The sequence below is a fragment of the Triticum aestivum genome, chromosome 1B (assembly GCF_018294505.1).
Source record: "Triticum aestivum cultivar Chinese Spring chromosome 1B, IWGSC CS RefSeq v2.1, whole genome shotgun sequence".
Lineage (NCBI taxonomy): Eukaryota > Viridiplantae > Streptophyta > Magnoliopsida > Poales > Poaceae > Triticum > Triticum aestivum.
In genome coordinates, this window is record NC_057795.1 from 443,360,520 (window position 1) to 443,382,863 (window position 22,344).

Genomic DNA, 22,344 nt, shown 5'->3' on the forward strand with positions numbered 1-22,344 from the left:
CTCCGGGATAGGTGGCCCCACCCGGTGGACCCCCAGGACCCTTCCGGTGGTCCCAGTACAATACCGGTGACCCCCGAAACTTTCGCGATGGCCGAAACCTGACTTCCTATATATAATTCTTTACCTCCAGACCATTCCGGAACTCCTCGTGATGTCCGGGATCTCATCTGAGACCTCGAACAACTTTCGGTTTACTGCATACTCATATCTCTACAACCCTAGCGTCACCGAACCTTAAGTGTGTAGACCCTACGGGTTTGGGAGACACGCAGACATGACCGAGACGCCTCTCCGGTCAATAACCAACAGCGGGATCTGGATACCCATGTTGGCTCCCACATGCTCCTCGATGATCTCATCGGATGAACCACGATGTCAAGGATTCAATCAATCCCGTATACAATTCCCTTTGTCAATCGGTACGTTACATGCCCGAGATTCGATCGTCGGTATCCCAATACCTCGTTTAATCTCGTTACCGGCAAGTCACTTTACTCGTACCGTAATGCATGATCCCGTGACCAGACACTTGGTCACATTGAGCTCATTATGATGATGCATTACCGAGTGGGCCCAGAGATACCTCTCCGTCATACGGAGTGACAAATCCCAGTCTCGATTCATGCCAACCCAACAGACACTTTCGGAGATACCCATAGTGCACCTTTATAGTCACCCAGTTACGTTGTGACGTTTGGCACACCCAAAGCACTCCTACAGTATCCGGGAGTTGCAAAATCTCATGGTCTAAGGAAATGATACTTGACATTTGGAAAAGCTTCTAGCTAAATGAACTACACGATCTTTGAGCTATGCTTAGGATTGGGTCTTGTCCATCACATCATTCTCCTAATGATGTGATCCCGTTATCAATGACATCCAATGCCCATAGTCAGGAAACCATGACTATCTGTTGATCAACGAGCTAGTCAACTAGAGGCTCACTAGGGACATGTTGTGGTCTATGTATTCACACGTGTATTACGATTTCCGGATAACACAACTATAGCATGAATAACAGACAATTATCATGAACAAAGAAATATAATAACCATTTTATTATTGCCTCTAGGGCATATTTCCAACAAGTATGTCTAGGATGTTTCTCTTATCCAAAGTCACCCTAACAGCGTGTAATTGACTCTATATATGTACCAGCATGTCTTTAATGATTATTGTTGTGTACATACTGCACCTTTGCTCATTGTTCTGATTACATCATGGATGACTCTTTCCACTTGCCCCACCCCTTGCTAAACTACCCCTGTTGTGTTTTAGCAGGATGGTGGTCATGGCCGTGGTGGCAATGATCCACCACCGCCTGAATTCATGGCCGGAATGATACAACAGTTTAGGCTGAATCACCAGTTCATGGAAGGAACGGTGGCTCAGTTTTCTCGCCCCAACTTGAACCAGCAGTCAGCCCCGGTGACACTGCAAGACTTTGCACGTGTCAACCCTGTCATCTACCACAGCTCAACTCAGCCACTTGATGCTGATGACTGGCTCCGTGACATCACTTTCGAGTTAGAGTCTGCTGATGTAGCCCCTGCCAGCTATGTCACCTTCGCGGCATATTATCTGAAGGATCCCGCTGCTCAATGGTGGGACAGCCACAGGCATTCACTACTTGCCAAAACGGTCGTCACTTGGTCAGATTTCCAACTTCTTTCCATGCCCACTTCATTCCTCAGGGAATCATGGACAGGAAGAAGCATGAGTTCCGCAACCTCACCCAAGGCAACAAGACTGTGGATGCTTATCAGCGGGAGTTCCTTGACTTGTCCCGCTATGCTGAAGAAGGCATTGCCACAGATGCGCGTAGACAGGAAAAGTTCCATGATGGACTTCAAGCTGATATCAAGCTAGCGCTCCTCGTGCATGACTTTACTGATTTTGCCACCTTGGTGAACAAGGCCATTCAGGTCGAAACTAGTCTGTAGGAACACCTGGGATCCCTCAGGCGCAACCGTGATGTGGGTTCATCTTCGGGCTTCACCGCAGAAGCGTAGGGTTTGGATCCCCCACAACATATATCCACCAGCTGCCCCTGCACCAAGACAGTCCCATGTTGCACCTCGCCTACCTCCTCCACCACCTGGGCAGCCAAGACTTCAAGTTGCACCACCCTGAGCTCCTGCTCCCCGTCCCAATGATGGGCTATGCTTCAGGTGTGGTCAACTAGGTCACCGTGCCAGGGAATGCCCTCAGAATCAGTACCAGCTTGCACTTCCTCCAACTGGCCGTGGTAATAATCAACCCCGCACAACAATGACAGGCCTTATGGTCGTGGTCAAGCTAACCACATTGATCTGAATGAAGCTCAAGACCAACCTGCTACTGTGTTGGGTACTCTTCTTGTTAACTCAGTACCAGCTTATGTTTTATTCAATTCAGGAGCATCGCATTCTTTCATATCAGAAGATTTTTCATTCATGCATGGCATTAAGTTCGAAGAGATGAACAACCCGTTAGTGGTACACACCCCTGCGGGCCAATGTCGAACCACCATGGTTAGTCACAATGTCCCCGTTGAAATTGAAGGGATGGAATTCCATGTTTCCCCCATTGTTTCGAAGACGTCCAATATTGACCTCATTCTGGGCACAGAATGGTTGAGAACACATACCGCTTCTATCATTTACGCCACTAAGACCGCCCATCTACTGCATCTTTCAAATGATATAGTAAGCTACCATGCTCATCTTGTTCGAAATGCCGAAGCACGAATTTATTCCTTGAATGCGTGAAACGCTTCTCCTTTTGTGAGAACTGAAGACGCTACATCGAAATCTGAAGCATTTGCCCGGTCCGTGTTCTCGATCAAGCTGAACGTCGCACCCGTCAGAGGACTATCAAATTTCTAAGAAGTTCAGTGGTCAAATCCTTCTGAAGATGAAGCCACTTAGGAACGTGAGGGTCGTCTTCGTGATGAATACCCCGTTTTGTTTCCGTCTACCTCCTATAATCTCGGGATGAGATTTCTTATAGTGGAGGAGAATTGTAATGCCTGGATAATGAAGCTACAGTAATCCTCCGCTAATGATGCCATGTCACTACTGTTACTGTTGCTAATCTCACTTACGTTCAAAATCAGTTCGAATTCAAATTTAAAATAAAGTCAAATTTTAAAGTTTTCAAAATATCAAAACTAAATTGCCAAACTGTGGCAAATAATTTATAAGTAATATTGGTGAAGAAACCACACTTTTATAAAATATTTAAATGCACTCAAATAAATGTAGCAAAAACAATTAATTAAATGCCTTTTATAAAATATAAAGTAACAAACTATTTTATTTGGGTGTGAAACTTTTTGTGACAGAGGGCTTATTTAAAGGAATATTCATTGGAGAGGACGAGCTCGCCTGCTCACTTTATCTCCCGCGCTCGTATCGTTTCGGGATGGGAGCATGGTCACACGACGACCGGGTAAATGAAATCTAACTATGATGTGTGAGTGTGTTTTCGGAGAAATCAAACTATGATGTTTAACAAGCCTACTAGTTTACTCGAGGGTTCAAACTAATCCAGGGCACATGGGGGCAATGACGACGTGAATACATACAGCATTCAGGCAAGGACGTGCGATGCATGTCCTTCCATGGCGCGGCATCCAAGTGGTTACAAAATTCCAGACATGGGATGAAGCTAAAACAGGGTATGGACGGGCCCCGTCGGATACTCACCCAAGATCCAAATCTGGGTGCAATAAACTACTTTGACATTTTGCTGGCTCACACACACGACACATGTGATGCAACCCTGACAGAAAATTGCATGAGCAACACAGCACCGCTCCCCATTTTGAGTAACTTAAGACATCGACGGCGAGGTATATCATGAAAGTTGTTAGTATATGCAAAAGGGCAGACCTCAGAGACCGCATCTTTGGTGTTTGCATGGTAATTTTCCATTTGATATTACTGCCTCCGTCTCAGTATCAAAAACGTTCTTATATTATGAAACGGAGGGAGTAATATAATTTCTACCATGCTGCTCGGTGATTAACAGTAGAGCACAAACCAGCTCCTTAGACATGATGCTGGTCATATAGATGCTCAAACTTTCCTCACCCCACCTGATGCTGGTCATATAGATGGACAAATCCAGGCTCCACCTTGAAAACCCAAATCATGAGATATAGTTGTTGAGCACTTCTTTTTTTTGGAAAACTTTCCCCACCCAACCCTCCCGAGCGACAGGGAGGAATCCCTAGCGTCGCCGAGCCAACCCCTCCCCCCCCCCCTCCGCCTCGTCATCGCCGGAGGGCGCGGCCGGACCTGTCGCCTCTCACTGTGCGGGGGGTGGTGGGGCCCGCCTTTGTCTAGCTTGGGCGCTGTGGGAGCGTCGGGTGCAACGGCATGGCGGCCATGGTAGTTGCGTGACAGGCGACGGAGGCAGTGCATGGCGTGGAGGATACGGCGGCCTCGGCTGCTTCGGTTTCGCGGGCGCCGTGCCCATATTGAAGGTGCGGTCACGGTTCTCCATGTCCTCTTGATCCTTCGGGTGAAAACTTGATCATTTGATTGGACGCTGGCAGTACTCTGGTGTCGTGTCCTTGAAGGCTCCGCCTTAGAGTCCATGTTCCATTGTTGGTCTACTTCGCCTCTTCGCGGTGGCTTGTCCATGGTTGTGGGCTCCGTCATCTCCAAGCAATACTTTTTTTTTGTAGTTGGCTTTTTTTTGCATAGTAATATGTGTCTCATTAATAACATAAAGATTCAGTTACAAGCCATGTAAACATCGATATTACAAGACTGAAAAGATAGGATAATCCTATGCAAAAAACCAACGCCTAGCCCTCTTCACTAAGGAAAAGGAGATAGATCACCTCTTCACCCGAGCTCGACGCGGCTCCATCGCTGATCAGCAGCTTTACGGACCTCCAAAGTAGTTTGCCTGAAGCAAAACCATTGCCGTTGAAAGAATTAGACCGGGGCAACGTGTCCCCGGACACGCCATCAAACTCCAGAACTGACACCCCCTCACGACTACAACGTCGAAGGAGGAAACCAGAACTGTCAGCCTTCAACCACAAACCCAGCACAAGATGCACCATCTTCCAGCTGTCACTTGTGTAGACAAGCGTCTACGCGTAATCTTGGACGACAAAAACCTCCCTGCTCCACCATGACGTCGGAGATAACGCCGCAGCAACGGGGACAGAGCAGAAGGAGAGACACACCTGATGGAGTCGCCGCCGCCGCCTCACCGACACCATCCATGAACCCTAACATCGCCGATCTGAAGGATCGACAAACACACGATGCCACCAACTCCGAGACGCCGCCATGAAGGACACCGCCGGTGTGGGAGTGGAGTTGGGGCAGATTTATTCGTCCGAACGCCGCTCCCACCACCCCAACGGTGCACCACGACCTACAAATCCAAACCCTAACTACAGAGCGGAGGAACAGGGCCCCCTCTCCCTCCTGCTGCCGGAGCAGCACCCGGAGAGAGAGGGGGCCAGCGCTCTCGTAGGTGGAGATCGGTGGAAAAAGATCGCCTCCCTAGTCGCCTCGCCCGTGGCGGCGGCTAGGGTTGGGGTATTTGTAGATGGCTTGGAGTTCTTTGGAGTGACGTTGCTGATCTTCAGCTTTCTTGTATCATGCCTTGGGTGTGTGTTTTGTGATGTCGGGTTGTATGCGGTTGATTGTTTATTGGTCATTGCTTTATATATAAAGCAGGGTGTGCGTCTTTTTGGGTATATAAATGCTCAAACATGTGAAGCAATCGGGACCTAATAACATCTGAGAACATTATAGATCCTCTCAAATGCATAGTTTAATTGTGTTTGCATATTTAAATGCATAGTTAAGTTTCAGTAGACAGAAAAAGATTTATTTCCCCGACCCTAGAAGTTACCCTAAGGTGTCTCTCCCTCGCAGGGACGAGTTTGTCTTAGTTTTATAGGTTCTCTTTTCTCTTATTAGGGTTTGGTTCCATGGTATTCTCATCAAGGTGGTAGGGGGGGGGGGGGGTGCAACAAGGTCCTTTCGGCCTCTCCCTTCCTTGACGGCATCCGATCCAACGCCGACGAAGGGTCTGTGATTGTAGGTGTTGCCATATGTGTTGGCTTTTTTCGGATCTTGTCAGTTTATGTGTCAAGAGTTGGCTGGCTCTTAGTGTGGCGACTCTGACATTTTTTTTCTTGATTTAATCCGTGGCATGACCCAATTTCTCCAACCCTCTTGAGTGGTGGTGAAGCATGTTATCCATGGTGATGCTCCACCCATTTTTCCTTCGCTGATACTAGATCTCGTTTGTAGTGGCAGTGACTATAACGGTGTTCAAAGCTTGGTATCACGTGGGCGTTTGCAAGGGTTCCTTTCTCTTACTGCCGGTCCAGTGCAATTTCCAATCTGCGGCAGGAGGCGTACATCAAAAGAAGAAGACCATTAATATGATTTTCGATGCACTTTTATTTTTTACAAGGTGTTTTACTAGGCATACAACCTTGATATTTATCATATTTCAGATGTCCTTTGGGTATCTTAGTCTTTTTTGCATATAATCTAGGTGAAAAGAAACTAACCCAAGATGCCAAGTTGACCTACAAGCAACTGGAAACAAGGAGGGCCACATGCATGACGCTGCTACCGCGACGAGACGAGAATCCAATGACTGCCACATCAGCAACGCTCATTACAAGAGGCCAACTTACACAGCCTGTAGGGAGCGGAAACATCGTTGCCTATTTCATATGTAGGGCATGGTATCATTGCAAAGAGCTAGCGATTTACTGGTTTCACAGTTGATGTCCAACATGTTCAAATTAGAAGCAAAATGGTACCCACATTAGGACGTGATCCAGATTGAATGCACCATATCTAACTGATTAGACATGTACCGGCGGTCTGCTCTTTCTATTTGTGGATAAACTGAAATTGCAGCACCATGGTTAGGTAGGAAAATTACTAAATCGTTGAAAAAGAAAAGTGCATCCGCCTATCGTACTAATTGACTACACTCTGTACAAGATGAGACGGGCGACGGGGCGGGCGAACGGGCGCACGCCCGTGCGCGAGGCCGCGACGGCGCCAGCGGCTGCCGGTGATCAGCGGCGCGTCGGCGGGCGGTTTTGGGCGCTTGCCGATTCCGAAGACGACGATGCGGACGACGATGGGGATGCGTCACCGGCGGAGTCGCCGCCCTCTCCGACTCCTTCGGATCTCATTTGTGATTTTTTTCACTCAGGTTACAATGAGGAGGAAGTAGCAACGAGGATTGATCGAGTACTCCCTGCGGACGATCCGGCGCGCATCGGTCTTCACACGAGCGAGAAGAACGAGATGATCCGCCAAGTTGTTCATCGGAGGACGGCGGCGTCGGCGCTAAGACCTTGGAAGGGTCCCCTACCTAAGGTGAGTCTTCCGAATCTAACGCTTTTCGATTTGATTAGACCGGAATCGTGGATTACTGTGAAGAAGAAGAAAATCGCGAGGTGGATCGACCATCGACTGGCACCGGCGGCGCCTGTGTTGGCCGCGCCGGCGACCGGGATCTCGAAGATGAGATCGATGCGTTTGAATTACCTGTTGGGCTGCGCTGGGCCGGCTCGGAAGGAGTCGGGGCCGCGAGGAGATGGGCCAGGGTCAGATGGGTATGAGGCCCATGCTGTACCAGTCCAGGATCCTGCCCGTATTGATGTTGCATGCACGATCGCAGACGATCGGGCTGATTTTCCTCGTGCGCCGTCTCCTGCTCGGCTTAGGGTTCATCGGTGTGGCACCCGTGGTTTCCCGAAGTGTGGTGCTCGCCGGGCTAGGAGGATCCGGCCGCTCCTGGGCATGACCGGACGCGGTGCTGCGGCGCAGCCGCCTCCCAAGAAGTTGGCGCCCTCCGCTACCGCTGGACGTGGCGGGTCGGCTCCCTCCGCTGCTGCACATGGCGGGCCGGTTCCCTCTGCAGCTGGACGAGGCGGGACGGTTCCGCCGCCGGCGGCGGGCGCTAGGCGTGGCGGCCTTGCGCCGCTTGGCCAGAGGCCGGTGGCGGACGGGACTGTGCCGCTGGGCAACCCAGGACGTGGCAACAGCAATTTGGGCGTGCGGACGCCGGGGCATCTACCTATGCAAACGCCTGCTGGTAGGGGCGGGTTGAGGCCTCCGGCGCCGGGTGCGGTACCAGCTGCTCAGATGGCCGCGGGTCGTGGTGGACCTCGGCCCCCTGCGTCGGCCGGTGTGGCTGTTGCTGGCCGGGGCGGTGTTCCTCCTGGGAGTGCGCCAGCTGCTACGGGCGGTCAACCTCGGGCGCCTCCGCCTCACTTTGTCGCGAGGCCACAGAACCGGTCGGGACTGGCGCAGATTAAGCAGAATACTAGCGCCAATGAGTAGCATGCTCCGCCCCGAGGCCAGTGGGGAGATGATGGATATGATGCGTACGGAGATGGACAACATCGTTGTTCCTCTTCCACGGGAGGAAGCCGTGGTTACGCCTGGCAGAGTGACGGGTCTACTGAGAGACCGTTCCTCGGTCCTCCCGGTGGATTTGTCGAAGGAGCTTCAGGTCCGGACAACCGCCAGAGAGGGGGCTACCGCGGACATCGTGGGGGTCAGGGTGTCCGTGGGAGGTATCGCCGACAACATCCGCCCCCGGCTGTTGGTGACCACGCGGTGGCGGCAGTGGAGACCGATCACGCTCAGTCTACGGACCTCACTACTCAGGCGATGGAGGCGGTGATGGCCCTGGCTAGTGTGGAGGTACCTGCATCCGGGACGGTGACTGAGGTTTCTGACAGGTCTGATTCTGAGAGGGCGGCCAAATGGGCGCGCAATAAAGAAAGGATGCTTTGCTACCGTTGTGGTGAGAAGGGCCACTTTATTGCTGAGTGTGTGGCGGAGCTATGTGAGTCGTGCGGCAAGCCAGCACATACATCCGAGGATTGCCTGTTTTTGCGTGACCAGGCTCCGGCTCTGACAATGTATGGAGTATATTGTGCGGAGCTGATGTTCTTTGAGTCCCCGGCAGCGAGAGAGATTCCGGAGGAGACACAGAGCATGACCACCGGGATTGTGAAAGCGACCCAGGGTGAGGTGACTGAGGCTCAGATTGTGCGGAGGCTTCAGGAACTGGCACCGGGTGAGTTCCAGTGGGAGTTGGTTGCTCTCGAGGACAATGTCTTTAGGGTGGATTTCCCCTCTGTGGATGATTTGCAGAGACTGCTGAGCTTCGGTCTGTGTAGGGTTCCTAGCACTAAGTGCATTCTGGAGTTTCACGAGTGGAAAAAGGTGGAGCCTAAGGGCAAACCACTTACACAGGTCTGCTTGAGGTTTTTGGGAGCCCCGTCCAAACTGTTGCAGGATGTTCGTGTTGTGGCCAGCATGGGTATTATGGTTGGAAAGACGGAAAGAGTAGATATGGCTTTTACTCGAGCTCATGGAGTAGCCCGGCTTCTAGTGAGTGTTCTGGATATTGAGTTTGTACCGGATAAGGTCAACTGAACTTATAGGGGAGAGGTTTTCCCACTCGAGATTGAGTTTGAGGACACTGATCTGTTTGCTGAGGCCATTAATGGGAATGACGTGGATATGCACGAGGGCGACGACAGTGCGGGTGCTAGGGGGGCACCGACTGATGAGTCTTCGAGGGAGGGGACTAACGGTTCTGGCCCCAGTGCTCAGTTTCCTGGGGTTGGGTCCGGGGTTGAGCCGGCACCTTCACCATCGATGCCTATGACTTCGCTGAGGTTTGGGTCCTTCGAGCCAGCCTCTGCCCCTCCCAGACTTTGGAGCGACAGGGTGGATTCTGGTGATGTCTTCGAGCATACGCTCCCTCTGCTGGAGTTTGAGGGAGCTGGCGGGTCTTTGCCTGGACCTATGGTGACGGCGACTTCGCCGAGGACTTTGGTTCAAGCTGGGGACGTTGAGCCCGTGGTTGCTTCTCCTTCCCCTGTTTCACCTGTGGTCGTGGTTCCGGAGATGATGTCTGCGCCCGAGTTCGGGCTTGGGGGAGAGGAGTCGGGGCAGGTAGCCTCGACAACTCCCATCTCTCTACCGTCACCGGTGATCCAGGTCTTGGAGGCGTCGGCGGGTGCTGCGACAGGTGGTCCGAGGCAGGTGGCCTCGGCTATTTCATCCCCGGTGGCGGCGACAGCACCCGTGACCTCTGTGGCGCTGGGGGGGAAGGGTTCGGGGCAGGTGGCCCTGAATCCTCCTTCTTCCGCGGCGATCAGGAGGACCGTCTCGCCGACGACGCTGGCGCGCCACTCGGCGCCGTGGGATGGGACAGGAGGAGGGAGCGGGCAGGTGGCCCCAGCTGTCCCGTCTCTTGTCCTACCCGTGGGGCACTTGTCCGAGGGGCTTGGGAGCCCGCAGCCGCCTCCTCTGTTTACTAGAGAGGAGGTTGTGGCCTTTGGCGGGATCCCGGACCCGGTCTCGACGGGGAGACGGATGAGTGCTCGCGTTTAGGAGCTTCCAGAGGTGGATGATATGCAGCAGCGGTGCGCTATGAGGGCGGCCAAGCTTCACGATGCTGCGATATCTTCTGGTATGTCCGTCAACATATCTAATTCTTTATTGCATTTTTCTCATAAGGATATTATTAATAATGCAAACCAATTAGGAGTTACACCAGGTGTTACTGATAGTGAGATCTCCAATTCGGTGAATGATATGTTAGATTTGGAGGCGGAGCGTGCCTTAGAGACTATTCATAATCTTGCAGTGGTTAAACCCATGAACGATGAGGAGATTGATGCGTTAGGGGTTAGAGTGCTAGATAATCTGTGTGCGGATCTAGCACCTTCTAATCATGAGTCTGAGGACGATGATGTGCCCCTAGATGTTGCAGCTGTTAGTTCCGTTGAGCCCGGTTATGAGGACCGGGTGACAGAGCCCACTAAGCCAAAGCGTAAGTGGAAACGGAAGATTTATCCCGATTCTGCAGTTCGTAGGAGTGCTAGGATTCGGATTACTAAAAAATTCCATGACGAAATATGAAAGGAATCTTTTGGAATAGCAGAGGTCTGAAAGACTTGGCTAAAAGAAGGTTTCTTGCTGAGGCTTCTCTGGAACATCGGTTAGATTTTATTGCTCTATCGGAAACCGGTAGAGATAATTTTGCGCCGCAGTTTCTATCCTCTCTTGCGGGTGGTATTGATTTCGATTGGCATTGCCTCCCTCCACGAGGAAGATCGGGAGGTATCTTACTGGGTGTGAGATGCGATTCCCTTGAAGTCCGGAGTGTAGTAATGGGCGACTTCGCGGTAAAGTTTCGAGTTAGGTCTAAAGTTGATGGGTTCAACTGGGCTTTGGTGGCGGTTTATGGTGCCGCACAGCCCGAGCTTAAACCGGAGTTTCTGGCGGACCTTGTTCGAATCTGTGGGTCCGAGCAGCTTCCGATTTTGGTCGGGGGTGATTTCAATATCATTAGGAGGAGAGAGGAGAAAAATAATGATAACTTTGACGGCAGGTGGTCGTTTATGTTCAATACCATTATTGAAAGCTTGGATCTGAGGGAGATAGAGCTTTCTGGTAGAAAGTTTACCTGGGCCAATGCTCTGCCAAATCCGACATATGAAAAGCTTGATCGAGTTCTTGCGAGCATGGAGTGGGAACAGAAGTTCCCTCTTGTTATGGTACAAGCTCTCACGCGGGGAGTTTCCGGTCACACGCCATTGTTCGTCGACTCAGGGGAGTCGAACCATATGGGAAACAAAAACACCTTCTCATTCGAGATGGCTTGGTTCGAACGCGAGGGGTTCTTGGACCTCATAGCCAGGGAATGGGCTAAGGGTGTAGGAGGTAGGACGGCGGTCGAGCGTTGGCAGAATAAAATTAGGCATTTGAGAAGTTTCTTACGGGGTTGGGCTAAGCACCTCAGTGGGGTGTATAAGATCGAGAAGGATAGGCTCCTTTCTCTTGTACAAGCCCTGGAGATAAAAGCCGAATCCGTGATTTTGCTGCCTCCTGAGCTCCAGGTTAAAAATGAGGCGGAGAAGAGGTTGAAAGAACTTCTCCACGAAGAAGAATTGAAGTGGGCTTTGCGAGCTAAGGTCCGCAAAGTGGTCCTAGGGGACGCGAATACTCAATTCTTTCACCTCATTGCTAATGGTAAGCACAGAAAGAAGCGGATCTTTCAACTTGAACAGGATGAGGGTACTATTTTAGGTCAGGATAATCTCACAACCTATATTACCGATTATTATAGACAGTTATTTGGACCTCCGGAGGATAATTGTGTGTCCCTCGATGAGTCCAGGACTGAGGATGTGCCTCAATTGTCTGATGCCGATAATGATATCCTGGTTGCCCCGTTCTCAGAAAAGGAGGTGTTTGATGCTATTGCACTAATGAAAAACAATAAGGCTCCCGGACCGGATGGGTTCCCGGTCGAGTTCTATAAAAAGTGCTGGCACATTATTAAGGGGGATTTACTACCTATGTTTCATGATCTATTCTCTGGACAGCTTCAATTATTTCACTTGAATTTTGGAACTATCACATTGCTCCCTAAGAAAACGGATGCTGTGAGAATTGAGCAGTTCAGACCGATCTGCCTCCTCAATGTTAGTTTCAAAATCTTCACCAAGGTCGGGACCAATAGGCTCACACAGATTGCGCATTCTGTGGTGCAACAATCCCAAACTGCTTTCATGCCGGACAGGAACATCCTTGAAGGGGTGGTCGTTCTTCATGAAACGCTCCATGAAATCCACTCCAAAAAATTAGATGGAGTAATTTTTAAGGTGGATTTCGAAAAAGCGTACGATAAGGTCAAGTGGCCATTCCTCCAACAGGCATTGCGTATGAAAGGTTTTGATGAAGCCTGGCGCCGACAGGTCGAATCCTTTACGCAAAAAGGGAGTGTGGGAATTAAAGTGAATGACGATATAGGTCATTACTTCCAGACACATAAAGGCCTCAGACAAGGAGATCCGATGTCCCCTATCCTGTTTAACATTGTGGTGGATATGTTAGCAATTTTGATAGGAAGGGCTAAGGAGAATGGTCAAGTGGGTGGTTTGGTACCTCATCTTGTTGATGGAGGTGTATCCATCCTTCAATACGCTGATGATACCATCATCTTTATGGAGCATGATTTGGCCAAGGCGAGAAATATGAAGCTGGTGTTATGCCTTTTTGAACAATTGACCGGGTTAAAGATTAACTTTCATAAGAGCGAGTTGTTCTGCTTTGGTAGAGCCAAAGACGAACAGGAGTCTTATAGGCAATTGTTTGGGTGCGAGTTGGGGAGTTTACCTTTCTCATACCTTGGTATTCCGATACACCATCGTAGGCTGACAAACAGAGAATGGAAGTGCATCGAGGATCGATTTGAGAAGAAATTGAGCTGCTGGAAAGGTAAGCTCATGTCATACGAAGGCCGTTTGATCTTGATTAATTCGGTGCGCACGAGTATGCCTATGTTCCTCTTATCGTTCTTTGAGGTCCCAGTTGGTGTTAGGAAAAACTGGACTTTTATCGATCGCGCTTCTTTTGGCAGGGTGATGAAATTAAAAGAAAATATCGGCTTGCTAAATGGGACATCATCTGTCGACCGAAAGACCAAGGGGGTCTTGGTATTGAAAATCTTGAAGTTAAGAACAGATGCCTTCTTAGTAAGTGGTTGTGGAAGCTTTCTTCCGGGACTGAGGCCATGTGGGCGCAGATCCTCCGCAGCAAGTACCTCCAGACTAAAACATTGTCCCAGGTCACAGTCAGGCCGACTGATTCGCCTTTCTGGAAAGGACTAATGAAAGTCAAACAATCAATGTTCAATAGGACGAGGTTTGTTATTGGAAACGGTGCAAGTACACGTTTCTGGGAGGATACTTGGCTTGGCGACTCACCTTTAGCCATTCAATATCCGTCTTTATATCGGATTGCTCAACGACGTGAGGTGTTTGTGGCAACAGTATTTCAATCTATCCCCCTTAATATTCAGTTTAGACGGTCGCTAGCGGGCAATCGTTGGGAAGAATGGCTCCATCTAGTTAGGAGACTGATGGAGGTTCAACTTTCTCACCAACCCGATGAATTACGCTGGAAGTTGACTAGATCAGGAGTATTTTCAGTTAAATCAATGTATATTGATGTTATTAATTCGAACTCCATTCCAACTTCCAAGTATGTCTGGGCTGTCAAAGTTCCTTTAAAAATTAAAGTGTTTATGTGGTTTGTCCATAAACAAGTTATTTTAACAAAGGACAACTTGATAAAGCGTAATTGGACAGGACCTACTAGGTGTAGTTTCTGTGATCGGGATGAGACGATTAAGCATCTATTCTTTGATTGCCCGTTGGCCAAAGTTCTTTGGCGGACGGTCCATATTGCTTTCAATATTACTCCACCGACTTCTGTCAACGCATTATTTGGGACATGGCTTAATGGGGTTGAGCCTGACTTAGCAAGACATATTCGGGTTGGAGTTTGCGCTATGTTGTGGACTATCTGGAATTGCAGAAATGATTTGGTTTTTAACAGAACATCACGGATTCATTTTTTGCAGGTTATTTTCCGAGCTACAGCAGTCATCCGTTCGTGGTCGCTACTCACTCCGATGGAGGCCAGGGAGCATTTGGTTACTGGATCTATCCGTTGGGAGATGGTAGCTCGGGATATCTTCAACCGGTTTGGATAGCGGTCATGTAATAGGATAGGCAATTAGTTTACCTATCTTTTTTTAGCCAGCCGGTTGTGGCGTCTTTTCCTGGCTAGTTTGTGTATCTAGCCTTTTAGGCTCTGTGTGAGCTGTCTTTTTCTTTTTTCAGGTGAAGACTTTGGAACCTTGTTGGCACTTTTTGTTATTTGGTTAATAAGATGGCCGTATGCATCACTCTGATGCAGAGGCTGGGGAGCCCCCCCTTTTCGAAAAAAATCGTACTAATTGAGGGTGATGTAACATTTTTTTTGCCGGAATAGGGTGATGTAACATTGACCGCCGATTTTGCTAAGAAGGGCAATTCAAGGGGACGTGAAGTTTTTGCACCCGAGCTCACGAAAAATATTTAAAAAATGTTCAAAAAATCTGATTTTTTTTATGACAAACTTTGACAAATGTTCTAAGAGTTTGGAAAGTTTCATCATGAAATCACATTTTTGGAAGTCGTGGCAAAAAAACCGATACTCTGAAAATGCTACTTTTGAAAGCATTTTGAAGCACTGATTTTTTTTTTGCGACGACTTCCACAAATGTGATATCATAATGAAATTTTGCAAGCTCTTAGAACATTTGTTAAAGTTCTCCATAAAAAAACAGATCTTTTTTAACATTTTTTAAATGTTTTTCAAGTTACAGTTCATCCCGAGCTCATTTGAGCTTGGTTGTAGAAAGGGACTTTCGAATTCAAGGTCCTAACACTTAAGAATATGAAAATCGACTAGACAAACAATTAAAATGCAGGCCCGTGAAAATTGGTAGTTTGCGATGAGAGATGGAGGGTCCTATTCTTATTAAACATCTGATATAGATGGCAGGAACAATGAAGCAGATTCTTCATCATTCTTGAACTCCTGGTTGTGTTTCACTTCGCACCTAAGCATCACATCTCGGCTTGTTCCAAGTTTGAAGTACCTTTTGGCCAAAGAAAAACCCGCTTCTTGACACGATTACCTCTTTAGGGTTCTAGGCTAATAGCCAGGAAACTACTCCCTCTGTAAACTAATATAAAAACGTTTAGATCTCTACTTCAGTATTCTAAACGCTCTTATATTAGTTTACGGAGGGAGTAACAAACAAGTGCAGTGCTGAAAGAAACCATACCTACACCTCTCTCTACCTCCTTTTGCCGTTGTTGGTTGGGCCATCCATTAATGGTCCTGCAACGGCAAGCATCCCAGGTAGAAAATGTGACATGAGATCTGAAGAAATGAAAGCAACAAGCCAAGGAGAGAAAAACAGGAAGATGCGCAAAATCCAAGAACCCCCTTCTGTTTGCTGTTGTCCACTACAGCATTTCCAGCTACCATTGCTGTACTGCATCTCTGTGACACTGGGGAGAACCCTGGCGTGTGCTGATCCCATCAGCTGGCGTCACTCACTGAATGCACAAATGTACCACACCTGCTGCTACCTCCTGGCGGTCGATCTGGACGGAGCATGTGCGCACGGCAGACGACGGGCCTGGCATGTAAACGACTGCAAGATCTACCGGCAATTCAAACTCGCAGCGGCCAAAACACACAGGTTTTTAATTTAATTTCAACACCAAAAGTTGCAGAGCCCCCAGCCTGCAAAGCAAAATACACCACTTCTACCAGTTTTATCTCATGGCTCACAGAAGCGACAGGGTATGCATGCATGCAACAATGTTTCCATGCATTTACCAAGTACTATAGCGAGCAGTAGCCATCACCGTACTGAGTACAGCAACTGGAGGGGTGGATTTCTGAGAGTATCCCAGCAATTCCACAGAAACCATCACCAGATCCACATTTCTGTAACAGCTGCAGAAGCAGCAGCCGATCAATCAAACACTGCTCACCTTTTTTTGCAAAAATACCAGAGCCACTAGGGAGAAGCTTCAAGAGTATGATGAGAATTCACATTTCTTACATGGAAAATATGTGCGATTACGCTGTGCTAGGAAGCATACCAAATACGAGTTGCAGAGTTCACATACTTGCTAATTATTACAAACATGAATGCAGTCACCCGCTCTAATATCATGCTTTGCAGAAACTTGTTATCTGATAGGGCCACTAAACAAACCCTTTCGAATGCATAGACAAAAACAAGATGAGCAAAGTTGGGAGGGGAAAGGGTTGGAAACCAATGAAGTTCATGCGGGAAACAGAACCACCAGCGCCCCAAGCATGTGTTGATGCTCATTATTTTTCTCGGCGCACAAATGAGTGCATAGCCCGTCCTTTGAGAAACTAACATGGTGAACTCAGACCAAACCGAAGTACACGATGGTGTCCTTTGCCATGACCAGCAGAAGCAGCTTGAAGTATATCAAAGCCCACTTCCTGGTAATATCGTGGTGCACATAGTCCAGAAAGATCTCCTTGTGGAACATGTAAATCTGATGGTATACCGCCGCAACCATAATAGATGTACTGATGCTGTTCCTTGAGGAAAGAAGCAGAGCTGGGATCATGTAAAAGGTAACTCCTGTTAATATCTCTGATCGCCTGACTTTAGAACTTTCACTTGTCAACGGACTGCTTCTAGGTTTAGCAGCTGCTTCTAATGGGCTGAATGCTGTGACTTTAGGGAAGGCTCCTTCAGTCGCTTTTAGTGCATCAGAGTATCCTGTTCCAGCAACTGACTTGCATGTCTCTGAGACCTGTGAAAACTGGAAACATCAGGTTCATCGTTCATGGACATCTAGCATAGAGTGGCATCATAAGTGAAAAACAAGAACTGGTTGGATTGTGAGTTTGTGACAAACCTGTGTATTCTGCATGGGAGATCCATTGGATGCTACACTAGAAAACCAACGCGGTAAAAATTGTGTGCCGCTGAGGTGTGATGTTGGCTCATGTCCCAGAACCTACACACATGTACATAGGCACAAGACCCAAGCAAACTAAATCACAACAGACTTTGCATTTCTTGAACAAAGGAAAAAAAGCAATAAAAGAAACCACTAAGAACAGCAAGTTCCTTATTATGAATAAGCCTGGGTTTGAAAAAGAAAAATCATGGGTTTCATTAACCAGTCCAGCAAACAAAATTACCTCATTTTCTATTTGTTTCCGGTACCCTAATGGGATACAGAGTGGAGCTACACAGAGGTATTTCTGTAATTTTTATATAAAAATAACCCCAAAAGCTTCAATCACTACTTATAGATCAACACACGGTTAACTGACAGAAAGGGCATGTCCAGAACCAGGAACAATTTTGTGGGCGTATATTCAGAATAAGGAAATATTTGAGGCCAAAGCCAAGTCTAGATTAAGAGTAATGCTAGATCTATGGAGTACAAATTACAGATTTAACGGACTAACTGACGTGAAGAATTAGGATGGGAGATAGGGGGTGAAGGGGCCCACTCCGGTGAAATTCAGGGGGAAGTTTCAGTTAAACTTTAGGATTATCAAATTTTTAGGGACAAAGCATTCTCTTTAGGATATTCATGGCTAAAATCACCTAGGCTATTATCAACAGATGTCAGCCAACTAATTAACCTACTTCTCTTTAGCCAATAAAATATGAAATGAACTTTTGCGAATGGGAAATCTTGGCATCACTAGGCAGAAGATTTCTTGGTTGTGGCACATAGAACTCGAATATTGACATTTAAAGTGTAATCAGCTTGTATTGGAAACATATCGTATCAGAGTCACACTATCCCCTCATGTTAAGTCAATGATCACAAAATGAGATACCCCCACCTCTCAACTCTAGCAATTAGCTGATATTGTGTGGTAGCATGCTCGACTCGTATGGGACGGCAGGTGGAGATTCTAGGTATGACTGCCATTGTTGTTCCTCGTACATTATTGGCATCCAGAGAGACCTCTAACATCAACCAGGTACATGCCAGGCTTGCAAATCAAAACCCTGACAGATGTTATTTTTTTATCTACCCTTCTGCAGTTCTACCGCTATCCTGACCACAATAGGTTCGAATAAAGACAGCGGGGCACACATACTCCCTCAATCCCAAAATAAGTGTCTCAATTTCGGTACAACTTTGTACTAAAGTTGTCCTAAAGTTGAGACACGGAGGGAGTAGTACATACCACACACCGATACGATATATTAATTGGTATACATAGCACAGTTCCAATCTACCAAAACAATTATCCATCCTTCACGCCGAACGAGACGAAATCGAATGGCACAGGCAGCATCAGATGAGATACTATACTATTTAGAACCAAACATCCACATGGCAGAGCATCAGATCAAACACACGGAACCAGGCATAACGCTCGCTTTCAAGTATATCACGACAACGTGCTAATGGGAGCTGGAAAGGGGTGGGTAGACGAACCTTGCCGAGGCCAGGAGGGGATCCAATCGCCGGGGACGGGGCGGCAGCGGCGGGGTGGCGCGGGAGCGAGGAGAGCGCGCGGGATCCAGCCAGGGGCGCCGGAGCCGCATCCGCACGGGAGAGGGCGAGAGCTAGGGTTTTGGATCGGGCTAGGAATCGCGACGCCATGGCGATGTCTCGCGTCGGCTACCCTGTTCGCTGCCGTGTGGTCGCCAGGAGAACGGGGAGAGGAAGAAGGAGAGAGGGGCTCGTTTTGGGCCCTTAGGGGATTATAGGTAAGTGCTGATTTGGCCCGGCTCTGAGCAAGTTCTTCTTTGATTCGGGCTGGCATGGGCTTCAGAATGCAGGCTCAAAGATGAATGGGCCACTCAGACATTTGGCTGTTGGTCCTTTGGGATTCAACTGTCCGCAAGCCCCTTGAAAAAAAAAACTGTCCGCACAAAAAAAATCGTGAAGGCTCGTCCAGAACGACTCTAGGATTTTTCTTTCCTTAAACGTTTGTATCTGTATCAATATATCTTTATCTTTACTAGCAAAAAGACTCGTGCTTTGCAACGGGAGGAAAATCATAAAGTTTCGATCGAACCAAGAGTCGGAAAGTGAGAAAAAACTCAGGTTGTGGTATCTATCCAGTTATCATCAAAGTGTATTATTGAATCAAATAAAAAGAAAGATGTGGTATTAGAGCAACGTCCCGGGAAATATGTGGTAGTTTGTCAAATTGCTCGCAAATGGGAGAACCACAAGACCCACGTCTTCGCCCATGGCCTTGATGACAGCAGCGTATGTGTGCTCGGCCGATATGATAATCAACCATAAATAAATTGATATGTACGCTAATAACACATAAATGATCATTTGGAATGAAAAACCTGATCTTCCCACGTGTGCCGATGTGCATGATGCTATCAACTGCTTACCTCATGAGTGTATATATCATCAGCTCCATTTGCCTACATTACAAATTTTGATCATAGATCATAATATACATCTAAAAGTATTGGGAATCACCCCCGGATATCAAGTACAACATAATTTATGATACATGGGCATTCGATTATATGTTGTCATTGTAACTGAAGCTCACATTGATCAATACTCCCATGCCAACAACATGGAAAACACCACTCTACATGAAGCACACTGCATGATTAGTAAATTGTGCAGATATGTGTAGTTTCTCAAATTAACCTGAAAGTATGAGAGCCAATACTCGTTGGTTGATTACACAATTGCCACAACATGCACTAGCACCCTCTGTCGCTCACTGTTTCATCTCCTGGTCGTCGGCTTTGATGGATCTCTTCAGCCTACTGCAACTTTTCCATCAACCAGAGCAAAAAGAGCACATGCATTGCAACGGGGCCATAGCAAGTGTCCTTTAGGTGACACCCAATAAATCTTCGACAACTATCAACATAAATATAAGGATCCTCAGCTACCCAACATCGGCTGGTTGTTCCAGTTTCTGGACAAGCAGATAGTGTAACATGCGCTACACTACATATTTCAGTTAAAAGTATAGCACAACAAACATCATAAGTGACCCAAGGTGTTCACTTGCAGAAGTGAAAAGAGTTGTAGAAGTTTATCCTTTAAACATACAAAAAAGTGTCAAATATAGAACCTGCAAAAGATTAACACTCGCCTACTATTTTCAGCAAAAGAAAAACCTATGCAAGATATGTGTAGTGTTGTGGCAACCTTCCATGTAGATACGGCATCTTGCTCATGCAAGGACATATATCAACCATAACTCGTGGATACAACCAATTTAGCCCATAAATCAAGTCATTTTATGTGTTTGTTGCAGGTGGAAGATCCTGGGGTTCTATCAGTGACAAGATGGGGTTTTTGTCAATGACAAGATGAGGTGGAGGTGCCGGCGAGCAACACTGCAGTCAAAAACATGCTTTAAGCAGTTATTGTGTCTCATTGTAAACTATGAAAATAAATAAAGGGAACACTTGAGCGGAAGTACGTAGCACCCATCTCTTCTAAAAACTAAATGTTTCACCTATATTACGTTCATTTGCTCAATCACATGCTATTTGATTCAAGCCATACACGGTAACCACAATGGTGCTAAACCATAAAATGATAGAGATAACACAAGCATAAATGATACTCCCTCCGCCCAAAAAAGTTAGTCCCTCAAATGGATGTATCTAGCACCAGATACATTCATTTGAGGGACAAGTTTGGGACAAATTTTTTCGGATGAATGGAGTATTCACCTAATTCTGAGCAATTTTCTATAAATGAATGGCAGAAATATGGTAGAAAGGGATCTGTATGAACATCAATTTGGTTTCTACAGAATACATTATATATTATATCACAGATTCAGAAAATAACCATAAATAATAAAGCCTTGTAGTCAATTATTCGAGTACGCTTGCTCCCTTTGCAGGCATTGACACAACACACAAGCACGTGGGGTAATCAATCAGGCTAGTCCGTGAACCGGTTCAACACTTGTTGTCCGTTCAGTGTATTTCAATGTCCAAAATGCAACATTAGACATAACAGGTACGTGCTGCCGGTACAAATAAAATTCAGAAAGTGTACTGGGGTTTGGCTGAGCTACTGCTTGGTACCTGTCGTCGAGTTGGTGATAGAGCTTGAAAGTAAGAGGGGGGGACAGGGAAGAGGCACGAAAGTACGGGAATGACGATCACACCGAACGGCTTGGCCTCCAGGCAGTTGTTGTGCTCCTCAAAGGCAGTGCAGAGGCGTCACACAAGAGTGTCCAGGGGCTCCCCACATCTTCGGAGGGTATGGTCACGGTGCCGGCGGCGAGGGGCATCCTGCCCGCAAGCACCACCGCCTACCTCACTGCTCCCTTCTCTCTCCCTCTGGCCTCCCATGTCCTTCCTCCCGTCCTCCCTTTTCTCACCCACCGACGAGCAGCAGCAGTACCTGACGCCATGCCGCGCCCGCTAGCCATCGTGCTCCGAGCTCCAGCGGCTCGTCTCCTCCACCTGAGCGCCACCCCCCGACCTCCCCTTTCCGCGCCATATGCTCCCCAATATAGCGCGCGTTGCCGCGCCCGTTCATTTCGACTATAAAATGTTTGGGTAAATATATAGAGGACACAATATAATATAAGCCTATTTGGCCACAACTTTATTCATACACTGGTAAATGAATCCTCTATTTTTTTTTGGACCGGCGAGAGTACTTGAAAAATATAGCTCTCTTTTCTAGAAAATAAAGTACTCCTAAAACTCATACGTATTTCACAAGGAACGGCCATCAACGGGTTTCCAACATTTCGGCCTGTGAAAGTACTTTGTATATAAGCGTAGATAAGCAGGGATACAACAAAATAAAGTTGTTCACACCTTATTTAAACAGCCTCTTTTGCGAAAGAGATTCCTTCCCATTCGGCAAGCATGCTTGCGCATTTGATTTGTCAATTGCAAAACCTGTCACACACACACAAATAA

General features: G+C 47.6%; 1 protein-coding gene across 1 annotated transcript; it reads right to left on the reverse strand.

The window, feature by feature from the left end:
- Positions 1-16,474: 16,474 nt before the first annotated feature.
- LOC123130094 (succinate dehydrogenase subunit 4, mitochondrial) lies at positions 16,475-19,166 on the reverse strand. The gene is made up of 3 exons (XM_044550049.1): positions 18,893-19,166; positions 17,339-17,440; positions 16,475-17,233 (listed from the first exon to the last, which is right to left on the reverse strand). Exons 1-3 carry the CDS (start codon positions 19,058-19,060, stop codon positions 16,835-16,837), a joined length of 669 nt encoding a protein of 222 aa, XP_044405984.1. The 5' UTR covers positions 19,061-19,166; the 3' UTR covers positions 16,475-16,834.
- Between the last annotated feature and the right edge of the window lie 3,178 nt (positions 19,167-22,344).